General features: G+C 45.4%; 1 protein-coding gene across 1 annotated transcript in view; it reads right to left on the reverse strand.

Annotated features, from left to right (window-relative positions):
* TFB1M (transcription factor B1, mitochondrial) overlaps positions 1-12,709 on the reverse strand; it is a 56,058-nt gene that overhangs the window by 4,971 nt on the left and 38,378 nt on the right. Inside the window, exon 6 of the mRNA XM_036248613.1 lies at positions 2,814-2,941. Coding sequence (XP_036104506.1) covers positions 2,814-2,941 — 128 coding nt within the window. The remainder of the gene's footprint in view (positions 1-2,813; positions 2,942-12,709) is intronic.

A 12,709-nucleotide genomic window follows, 5' to 3' on the forward strand; every position in this document is an offset into this window, starting at 1 on the left:
CCTAAAAACTCTCCAGCATAAAACTACTGGAACTAAGAAATGAATTCGGTAAAGTTGCAGAATACAAAATTAATAAACAGGTATCCGTTCATGTTTCTATACACCAATAACAAGAAATTACAAGAAGTGAACAGACCCATTTACAACTGCATAAAAAAGAACAAAATAACTCAGAATTTAACCAAGGAGGTGAAAGACCTGTACTCTTACAACTATAAGACACTGAAGAAAGAAACTGAAGATAAATAAATGGAACAATATACAGTGCTCGTTGATTAGATGGATTAATATTGTTAAAATGACCATACTACACAAAGCAATCGACATATTCAGTGCGACCCCTATCAAACTACTAACTGCATTCTTCTCAGAAATAGAACAAATAATTCTAAAATTAAATGGAATTGCAAAAGACCATGAATAGCCAAATTTTGAGAATGAAGCAATCTTGAAAATGAAGAACAAAGATAGAGGCATCATGCTGCCTGATTTCAGACTATGCAACAAAACTATAATAATCAAAACAATATGATGCTGGCACAAAAAACAGACACAAAGATCAACAGAACAAAAAAGAGAGCCCAGAAATGAACCCTTGCCATATGGTCAATTAATCCACAACAAAAAAAGCAAGAATATATAATGGGGAAATGACAGTCTCTTCAATAAGTGGTGTTGGAAAAATTGGACAGATTCATGCAAAAAGAAAAACACATCACTTTTTTACACCATATACAAAAATAAAATAAAATGGATTAAAGACTTAAATGTAAAACCTGAAACCATAAAACCCTCAAAAGAAAATGTAGGCAGTAAACTCTTTGACCTTGGTCTTAGCTGTGTGTGTGTGTGTGTGTGTGTGTGTGTGTATACACATATATATGTATATGTATATACATATATACACACACATATACGTATACATACATACACATATATATAGTTGTTGTTGTTAATCCTCACCTGAGAATATTTTTCCACTGATTTTTTTTATAGATCGAGTGGAAGGGAGGGAGGGAGAGAGAGGGAGAAACATCAATGTGAGAGAGACACATTAATTGGTTGCCTCCCACACAACCAGGGCCAGGGATGGAACCTGCAACCCAGGTACATGCCCTTGACCGGCAATCAAACCTGCCACCCTTCGGTCCACGGGCAGATGCTGTCACTGCTGAGCCAAACCAGCCAGGGCATTAGCAATATATTTTTGGTTGTGTCTTCTCAGACAAGGGAAACAAAACCAAATGGGACTATATCAAACTAGAAAGCTTCTGCACAGTGAAGGAAACTACCAACCAAAGGAAAAGACAACCTACTGAATGGGAGAACATATTCACCAACGATACATCTAATAAGGGGTAATACCCAAAATACATAAGGAACTCATACAAATAATAACTAGAAAACAATCTGATTAAAAAAAGGGCAGAGGAGCTGAATAGACATTTCTCCCAAGAAGACATACAGATAGCCAACAGACATATGAAAAGATGCTCGATATCACTAGTCATTAGGGAAATGCAAATAAAAATAACAATGAGATATCATTTCATAACTGACAGAATTGCTATTATCAAAAGTCAACACCCTGGCCTCAGCGGTTAGAATGTCCACCCACAGACCAAAAAGTCACAGGTTCGATTCCAATCAAGGGCATGTACCTTGGTTGCAGTTTATCCCCAGCCCTAGTCGGGGTCATGCAGGAGGTAACCAGTCGACGTGTCCCTCTCATGTCAATGTTTCTCTCTCTCTCCCTCCCTCCCACTCTATCTGAAGATAAACAGAAAAATACCCTGGGGTGAAAATTAAGAAAAAAAAGTCAACAAACAACAAGTATTGGTGAGGATACACAGAAAAGGGAACCCCTGCACACTGTTGGTAGGACTGTCAGTTGGTGCAGCCAGTATGGAAAACATTATGGAAGTTCTTCAAAAATATAAAAAGAAAACTGCTGTTCAACCAAGCAATTCTACTTCTGGGTAATTCGCTGAATAAAACAAAAATACTAATTTGAAAAGATATATGCACCCCCATGTTCATTTCAGCATTATTTACAATAGCCAAGATTTGGAAACAACTCAGGTGTCCATTGATAGCTGAACAGATAAAGAAGACAGCACACACAGATACACACACACACACACACACACACACACACTGGAATATTCCTCAGCCATAAAAAAGAATGAAATCTTACCATCTGCTACAGCATGAAGGGACCGAGAGGGTATTACGCTAAGTGAAATAAGTCAGAGAAAGACAAATACCATGATCTTACTTATATGTGGAATCTAACAAAACAAACGAACAAACAAAACAAGTAAAAAGGCGCAGATGAATAAAGGGTGGCTGCCAGAGGGGAAGGTGGTGCGGAGGGTAAGAAAGTGGAGGAGAGTAAGAGGTGGAAAGCTCCAGATATAAGGTGAACGAGCCACCCGGAGGCAGTGTGCAGCACAGCAAGTCTGACCAATCACAGCAGTAACCGCATGGTAACAGATGGCTATCACACCCAGTGTGGTGATCACGTTGTAAGGCACATACATGTCGAGCCATTGTGTTGGACACCTCAAACTAATACAACATTGTACGCCAATTGTATTTAAACAACCAAACCACTCCTGCAACTGGCATCTGAGGGTGAATGGAGGTGTCTGCTTCCCTCAGGGGCAGTGGAGGCCGGCACATCACAGGGTCTGAGCTGAGAGTCATATTTATAGAGAGCTTAAGAGTTACAAAAACAAAGCTCTTAACTTTAAAACAGTGACTGAGGATTTCACGGTGAGTGCTGCTGAAAGGAAGAGAAAGCTTCCTACCCAAGTCCTCGATGGCAGTATTTCCTTCGGAACTGAAACGCGTTCTGGACGACCTTCTCCACCAGCTCGAAGGGCTGCTGTATCCTGGGCTGCGTCAGGGGCGTGAAGTGCACCACGCCCACGTCCACCTTCATGGAAGCAAACACACATCACTGCTGCACGTGTGACAGCTAAACAACGCATCTTTGCACAACACAGGAGGAAGGGTTTCGTGAATCAGCCTCACAGACGTCAGCTTCATCTTCTGTAGGCGTGGAGGATGCTCCATTTGCTTTGAGCTGACTCAGAATCACGGTGGGTTACATGGTTCTGTGATGACATCCGCTAGACCTGTGCTTGATGATTACTTATTTTTAAAATGCAGTTTTGCAATGGCCTTTAAGCCAAATAATCATGACAGTCAGTAGGCAGATAGACAACATTAGAGTATTTTATTTAGCTTTGAATGAGTAAAACATGAGCTGCAGCAGCAGTTCTGACTATAAGACTGGGCTTCAATTCACAGAGGGAAGGCGGATGGGCCCCCACGGACCACTTAGCATTCAACTCCCCAGAAAGGGAATCGATTACAACACCACTTACTCTGGGTACAGACACAGATTAATCAGCTGGACGAGTTCATAGGCGTCGTCTGCAAAGCCACACAACTTTCTGGTAGCAACTTTAAATGCCCCAGGAGGCAGAGGCAGGATCCAAATAAAAAAAGGAAACCACCAAAAATGTTACTGCTTCAGTGTTAAGCTGCTACCAGATGTCGAGATTCTTTCATTGTCAGAAAATAAAACTTTTCAGGCATATCTGATAAGGGAGTTATAGCCTGACTTATTCTAAAAACGGACTCATGCTGATTCACAAGGATATATTCAAAATAACAAAGGAAAAATATTGACGGTATAAGGGGAGAAATGTGAGTCACACACACATGCCTGGCAGACACTGATCGAGGAAACGGAGAGTCTGTTCCTAATTCACAGAAGCATTATCTCTAAGGAACTGTTAAACTTGCTACTTCGAACATCACAGACTCTACAAAGGCTGAGAAAGTACAGCAATGTATGAAGTGTGGGCTGTACCACTGCTTTTGGAAAGGTTCTATTTTTTATTTTTTTTAAACTTATCTTTATTGTTGAATGTATTACAGATGTTCCTCCTTTTCCCCCCACTGACCCCTCTCCCCACTCCCGCCCCCCTCCTGCCTTTCCCCACACTGTTGTCTATGTCCACTGGTTATGCATATATACATACAAGTTCTTTGAACTTATTTTTTAAATTCTATAGGACTTTTCATGGTTCTCAGCCTTCCTAATGCCCGACCCTTTAATACAGCTCCTCATGCTGTACGTGGGCGGGCCCGCCTGCAGACGGATGGAGGAGCGGCGTCTCGGTGCCTAAGACCATCGGAAATGTGTGTTTTCTGATGGTCTTAGGTGACCCCTGTGAAAGGGTCGTTTGACCCCCAAAGGGGTTGCAACCCACAGGCTGAGAACCGCTGTCTTAGGAGGACTTATTTCTAGGAATCTTGTAGCTACAAAACTCTTTAATATTGGCCTGCATTATGTGAGGATGGGGGACTCTGTTTTGTTTTGGTTTTTAGGGTGGAGGACAAATACTTGTATGACATGAGACTCTTTGGACAGAAGAGTAAAGGAAAATGACTGGAGACGCACCCAGCACCAGGCGGTGGGGACGGCTCCTGGGGGAGCCAGTGGCGGGTCCCAAGCGGTCTGAGCGGCCTCACGGCGAGCTGACCCGCCAGGCGGACCCGGCCCGGCACAGCCACTGGCCCTGTCCCCGGCTGTTGTCGATAAGCAGAGTGCACCTGTCTGCTCTAACCAGAAGTCTGATGGTTGGGACGGCGTAGCTGGCAGGGATGGTTCTGGGCAGGAGACTGAAAACTGCCAGGGGGTCTTCCCACACTGAGCACGCTCCCTCGGTGCCCACCAGCCTGCAGACTATTTGAGTGAGGATCACGCCCCTTTGGTGGAATAGCAGTTACTGCACTTCTCAGGGACTATCTGAAGACAATATTACATGTTTCTGTTAAGTTTTCATTGTTTTCCACGTTACTCAGTTTCACCAAGTTTAGCAACAAGAGCGTCCTACAGGAAGCCAAGTGCTCGGGGGAAAGGCCAGGACTCTTAGACCTTCAGGAAAACAGCACAGAACAGCGTCCTGGGTCTCGGAGAGGTCTGGGGTCACGACAGAGGCAACAGGGACAGAAGGGAGCACCGCGGAGGGGACCTCAGGTTTAAGCAGACAGGAGCGCTACCCGCGGCGCATTCCCGCGGCGGGGAAGCAGAGCATCTATGCCTGGGGACGGGGGGGGGGGGGGGGGGGGGGGTGTCAAAGCACACCACAAGGCTGGGGGGGCAGACCCTGCTCCTCAACTCCTGCCTCCTGCTCCTCGGGGCACAGAAGTGAACCCAAAGGTCCAGGAAGGTTCTAGACCAGGGTGGGAAACCTTTTTTCTGCCAAGGGCCATTTGGATATTTATAACATCATTCAAGGGCCATACAACATTATCAACTTAAAAATCAGCCTCCGACATTTGGTCAGCTAATTTGGTGAGGCTGTGTGGATTTTGCGGGCCTCATTTGGGCCGGACGGTCCCCACCCTGGCTATACCCCAGACTTCACCCCACCGCATCGCTCTGTAACTCTGTGTGTCATTCCTGCACCCCAGTCCCTACCGCCCATTCGGCTCCCCCGTTCTTGCCAGCCAATGCTTCCTCATCACCTGGGCTCGGTTCGGAGAGGAATTCCTCCCGTCCCCAGGTGTCAGCCCACGCCTGCCAGGCTCCAGGGAAAAGACTCTGAGCAAAACATGTGATACACTTCAGCTCTACCAAACCCTACACCCACAGACTCTCAAACCCTAATGTTCAGATACGTGAAAACCAAAAACACAAATACAGGGACAGAGGCATTCTCCTTCCAGTCAGACACCACCACCCCCAGCTTCCCTGGACTGAAAACCTGGCCTCACTTTGTCTGCCTGACTTCGTGCCCTTGAGACCCAGCAGGGTCTGCAAACACAGGACAGGCCGAGCACCTGCCTCGTGCAAAGACCTGTGCAAGCCTGGCCGCAGCCACGTGAGCGGCAGCGGTACCGGTAGATGCCTCCAGTTTGCACTTGGGTGCCCAGGCGGCGAACAGTATACTGCAGCTAAAGAAAGACGTCCCCTCATAACCAAATGCAGTTACACTTAGTGGGGGACCCTGTAAAACTCACTGTGAAAAGGGCTCTTCCAGTGACATGTCTGCTCCTCTGGGAACTCTCCACCCCCCACCCCCACCATCACCCCCGCCACCCCCACCATCACCCCCGCCACCCTCACCATCACCCCCCCACCATCCTCACCATCACCCCCCGGCACCCTCACCATCACCCCCGCCACCCTCACCATCACCCCGCCACCCTCACCATCACCCCCGCCACCCTCACCATCACCCCCGCCACCCTCACCATCACCCCCCTCCACCCTCACCATCACCCCCTCCACCCTCACCATCACCCCCTCCACCCTCACCACCCTCTTCTCTGCCCTGCCCCCACAGCGCTTCTCAGAAGTGCTCTGAATGCTGGAGCCCATTTTCTCTGAAACCACAGGAAAGCAACTTGGTAACTATGGTAACAGATAAAAAATGCTTTTTACTTATAATTGAAAGCTTACTTAAAATTACAACCATTTTTTTTCTTTCTGGTGTTTAAATCTATTAAAGGGTTGGATTACAAAAAAGAAGTCTGTTCATAATTCACAGGTAAGAAACGCACTTAGAAATTCCTGTTTAATGTTGCCAGCCTTTTTCTAAACTTTGTCTATCAATACATCAAGACTACTTACTAAAATTTCAAGTTAAAGATTTATAACGAATTCAACCATGCGCCTCTCAAATCCACTAGCACGTCAGTGCTGCTTCGATCTGAGGCCATGTTCTCAGCATCGGCAGCCTTGGCTACAACAGGCTGGAGGCAGATGTTCCGTTTCCCCGGCCAGGTGCCCAGGACATGACTGATCATGAGCTCAGGGAAGACTGAGGATTTGTAAGAGACCTGGCGTAAGAAGCTATTAAATCTCACAGCTTAGATATTGTCCACTCAGATCTCAAATCCACATGGTATGGGGACTACGGAAGAACGTATGACCTGGTTCCTAACTTTGAGATTATCACAATACATCAAAGAGCTAAATAACTGCCACACGAAACAGTATTGGCCATTATCTAAGGTCTTCAACACCTCCTATGGCCTGCAAGTCGTTCAAGGACAAGCCAGAGGAGAGGAAAAGTGATTAGAAAGTCAGCTATCATTAAACCAGCTGAGATAAAACCGTAACTTGGAGATGTCAGAAGGAACGAAGAGAAAAAGGAGTGATTACAGGGAATGACAATGAGAACTCAAGAACAATACGACACTGGTTCACAGTCCGCGTGGTTCTGTCACAGACTCGTGGAGACTGGAATGCAAAGGGTCTCCTGGTTCTGAGGCGCTGGGACCACCTGATGGAGCAAGGGGGCAGGGGCTTGGGAGAGTCATGCGCAGTGTCAGGAGAAATGACAGAGTAAGGTGACACATTAGGGAACACTCGGTTCCTCCTCCACTGCTTAATCTTTAGGTACCACTCCAAGCTAATGACAGTCTCCAGTAGGACATCACAGACCCCGCAGTTACAACTTCCCCAGACAAGTACAGAGTAGCAAGTCATTAATGCCTATAATGTTATGAATATGCACTGTGTAGGAAAACAAAATATGCACAAATATGAATGTAGATCAAATTTCCTATAATCATTCTACCTGCAATTCTTGTCTCAAGCCCAATGTAAGAACAGAATTCCAGCTGTACACACGAAAAACTCAAACACCTGAAAATAATTCCAGGTATTCCACACCAATGTATCCAACACTGTTAGTACCTACTTATCGTCTTTGAAGTGCACAGCTTGTGTTTGTTACGTAACAATACCAACTTCCACTGACGGTCCACCCCAGCCTTTTGTTCCTCCTATAGGCCTTTAAATGGCTCTCCTCTCTTTTTTTTCCTGCTCGGAATCATAAGAAACGCACAGATTTTACAGTCCTGGAGTGTTCCTTCTAGCAGCACAGGCGTGTAAGAGAACGGCGGGGAGATGGCGAGAAGAGCCGAGGAGATGCCCGGGGCGAGCGCAGGGGCTGGAGGGGAGCTCCTCACGTGTAACTACGGAGGAGCAAATGTATGTGTGCACCTGAATCATGTCTGCCAGTGACAACAACAAGATGAGTCAAGGGCTCTTGGTCTCAGGAAAGGAAACAGTTTCAGGGAAGGGAACACTTAATTCTACACAAGATGCAAGAGAGACAAGAACTAACATTGGTTTAGGATTTTCTGTTCTATTTAACCCGCAGTTTCTGGATGGTGGGACAAGGCCTACCTAAAACCATGACCTTCCCACAAACCGTGACTTCGGTGTTGGTGAAACAGCACCTCTGGAGGTGCCCTGCTCCTGCTGCAGTTGTGGGTGTGGCAAGAGGTGCCCAGCAGCCTGGGGGCTGCCCTGTGGGCTGTGTGTGTGTGTGAGTGTGTGTGTGTGTGTGTTTCCAGCACAATGGGGTCAAGGCCTAGCTGCTGGTTTCGCAGGTGACAAGAAACTCTGACTTCTCAGAATGAATCAGCAACTAGGGATGACCACCTAAGCAGACTCACAGGGCACTCAATAAACGCTATTGCTATAAAAATACTATTATCACTATTATTAAGGCTGATAAACAAACATGCATATAAATATATTAATTCAAAACAAGTCAAATATATTAACTTAAAACTGCCAAACAGACTGGACACTATACATACGTTGCCTGGTCAGTACATCCCCTTGCTGCAGAAACTAAGATCACGGAATGGATGCAAACGCTGGCTGGTGCTGTGACGGTCGCTGGCGACCTGGGGCCTGACTGCTCGTCGGCACGAGGTCCTGGGTGTGCTGGCTGCACCCTGACCTGCTCTCCTTTTGCTCAAGTAGTTCTTCCTTAAAAGTGTTCATGCTGTCCTGCTCTTCCTGTTTCTGACTTGGATGACAGGCTATCTTTTTATTTTTATTTATTTATTTAAATGTTTTTATTCATTTTTTAGAGAGAGAGGAAGGGAGAGAGAGATAAGCACACCGATGGGAGAGAGAAACATCGACTGGCTGCCTCCTGCACGCCCCCTACTGGGGATCGAGCCCAAAACCCAGGCATGTGCCCCGACTGGGAATCAACTGGGACCTCTCAGTCCATGGGACGATGCTCAATCCACTGAGCCACACGGGCTGGGCCAGTCTGTCTTTTTAAAGGGGGATCCGTAGCTACCGGATCTCGTCTTTCACAGGGTGAGTTTACTAGTTTAGCTCATGGAGGTCTGGGGGCCTCGCTGTCCTCACCAACGACACAAAAATAAACAAGAGAACCGGTTAAAGCTGGTGCGAGCTCTCTAATTTGGCAAGATCACGAAGTCCACAGGCAGCAGCCAGGCCCCTGCAGTGGGCTGGACCCAGGAGGCAGGAGCCGGCTGGGTAACGAGGGAGAGTCATGGGAAAGGAAGGGGAGGAGGGGCAGTGACTGAGAGCCGGAGCCAAACTAGACTAGATGCATTCAGCCCACAACCTCAGACACTGCCAATAAATGACTGTGTTGTTTTAAAAAAGTTCTGCTCTTCAAAATAACGTGCAAAGAAAATGCAACGGTAAGGCCACAACAAATACATATTTATATTATTTATGAGATTAGGTTGATCTGCCAATCCAAAGATAGTCTTATATTCCAAAATAATGGGATAAAGACAGAAAGCAAGCCCTCAAGATCCTTTCTCACGAAGACAAACAGGAGTAACAAAACATTGTACAAATAAGGTAATTGATAATAGAGCAAATGGAGTACAATGTATAAGCAGAAACCTGTACCCGACTTACTGCTGAAGTCATCAGAAGGTAGGATGGTCTTGTTAGGCACCTGAGTACATCATAAACCCAAGGATATCATCTTCATTTTCACTTTTATCAATCAATCTACCAACTGTAGATTTTAAAAGTTAAGAAAGTCTTCACACTGATAGAAAACATTATATTAAAACTAAAATGACCATAAAAATGGAGGAAAACAATGGACTATGGTGTTGATAGCTGGTACTGTTAATTTCTTAAGACTGGGTCAGAAGAGAAACATTATTTTAAGATTAAGTCAATCACTTTAAATTTGTGGGATTGGAACAGAAAACTATTTTATCTTATTCTGAACTTTCATTATTTTCAAGGTTGAACAGAAAGCAATTACAAAAAGACCTTGTTGCCATGGCCAGTGTGGCTCGGTTGGGCGTTGTCCCATGCACCACGAGGTGGCAGATTTGATTCCTGGTCGGGGCACATACCCAGGTTGTGGGTTCAATGTCCCGTTGGGGTGCATTTGGGAGGCAACTGGTTGATGTTTCTTTCTCTTCCTCCTTTGTTCTAAAATCAATTTAAAAAAATCACCACACAAAAAGACCTCATTGTTTCTTAAAATCTGAACTCAAATTTTGATAGGAATTAAGTGGGCATCGTCCCAGACGAATGAAATCAGAGCCACGGGACCAGAACGGGGCTCAGGGCTTGTCTAAAGCTAGATGAAGCTCAGGGCAGGCAGGGGTGCAAGCCGAGGTCTGGGGAACCGCCTCATACAAAGGTATGGTATTGCTATCATTTCTCAAATATTCAGTTAGATTACAGATTCTGTCAGAAAGCAAAGAAAAGCTTTTCTGAACATCCAGATTATCATCATGAAGAGAAACAAACACTAAGGTAACCACATGTAATTTTTTTCTTAAAAACAGACGAATGAAAACATTTTAGAGAAGAAAACAGACGGACTGCTGAGTCACTGGCAGCTGCTCTGGCCGCCCTGCCCGGGTGAGAAGTGCGTTTTACACTTAAAGCTGCAGAGCGGCATGGAATGTGTTCCCCGGCTTCACCCAGACTCCCCAGAACCAAGCAACTCTCCACGAGGAGACGGAGACACATGCCGTCCCAAGGCAGGTGGGTCAGTGCTGTGAGTGGGGAAGGCCTTTAAGTCCACAATATCTGGGCCTGTCTCCCCCTCCGCTGCTTCCTCCTCCTGCAGCCTCACCTGTTACTAACTTCTCTGGGGCATCGCGTTCTCCTACATGAAGTGAGGATTCCTGTTATCTCAAGGCTTGCCTTGAGGATTGGAGAACATGGTGCCACAAACAGTAGCCAGCAGATAGGAAGCTGCTTATAAATGGTAGATATTATTATTACATCGAAATTATAGAAGTAGCCTGGTCGGTGTGGCTCAGTGGGTGAGCATCGACCCAGGCACCAAGAGGTCGCTGGTTTGATTCCCGGTCAGGGCGCATGCCCAGGTTGTGGGCCCGATCCCAGTGGGGGGCATGCAGGAGGTGGCCAATCGATGTTTCTATCTCTCTCTCTAAAATCAATAAAGAAAAAAAAATTTTTTAAAGATTATAAAACTAGAGAGTTGCAAAAATCACTTAAAATTCATATCATTTGGAAAGGAAAACATTATACTTGTATTCATGCAAAGGTTATGTAGTTTAATAAAATGTTATTTATATACTCAAAATCAGTTTCTGAATTCTTTCACTTATACTCCGACTACAAGCCAGGCCCAGGAGAAACAGCAACAAACGAGACGGACAGAAACCCTCGCCCTTGAGAAGTTTATATCCCGAGGTCTTCCCCCGGGAGAGGTGCTGGGAGGTGGCACGATTCTTGATGCAGTCTGACGTTTAGAAATGACGACGTGTTGGTTGACCGGATGTTGGGTACAGAATCAAGGGTAGTTTTTGAGGTCCATGTGCCACAAGGATGGATGAGTTTGCCACGAAGGGACCTGGTGGGGGAGCTGGTGTGGGAAGGGCAGGAGCTCGGGCCGGGCCATGAGAGGTCTGAGATGTCCACCAGCGACATCACGCCGGCTCTGGACATACAACGTGGAGTGGGCCGGGGAGGAGACACAAACCGGGGAAAAGATGCACTAAGACAAGATTCATCTAGAGAAGTCGCTGGACTTAAAAGATTTCATTCTCTTTAATTCTGTCCACTTTGGAAACAATGATGTCAATGAACTATTTCTCTATATACCTCTATTTGCCAGATCCTTTTTTTATATAAGAAATTCTGCCTGATTAAGGGTCTCTAGTTAATAAAAGTTCTTTGCATTTCAGAAGTTTACCATTTTAAAACAAGCAGTACATATTGGATAAGTATCAAGACAGAAGAATAAAAAAATGTTTTAAAAATAGTAAGGTACGTTAAAGTATGACCAAGCCGTGTTTCCTCTGCTGGCTGCATTATGCTGGAGGTCAGAGACGAGAGCAGGGTGGTCCCTCCGTGCCATCTGTCAGCCTCAGCACCCGTGAGTCTGCACCAACCCTGGCAAGGTGCCACACTAGCCAGGACTCTAGGGGGGGCGGGGCACTGCTTCTGATGCAGCAGCAGCAACATGCCTTCCTGTTAGCACCTGGAATTCAGCTCTACCTCACCCAGTATCTACACAAAGAACTGTTTATATACTTCCAAGAAATAAAAGAAATTTATATAACAAAATTAGAATACTATGGCTGAAAAGCAAATCCACAGGCATTAGATTTCTAATACCTTGCTAAATGCCAGACTTAGAAAAGATTAAAACCAACAAACCAACAAAAAAAACAGCAAACAAAAAAATTCTAGAAAAATCCAGATAGGTGAAACATGTGCTTTATTATTCATTGCTTTAAAAAAATGGCTAACATATAACATGGCTATCATCAGTTTAACATTTTTAAAAAATCCAATCATAACATTACTCCCTTTCTATATAGTGGCTATAAATTTATAGCTTGTGGAATTAAAATTACTGAGGAATAAAAAAATGAGAACCCA

Source organism: Molossus molossus, unplaced genomic scaffold, assembly GCF_014108415.1.
Source record: "Molossus molossus isolate mMolMol1 unplaced genomic scaffold, mMolMol1.p scaffold_m16_p_8, whole genome shotgun sequence".
Taxonomy (NCBI): Eukaryota; Metazoa; Chordata; class Mammalia; order Chiroptera; family Molossidae; genus Molossus; species Molossus molossus.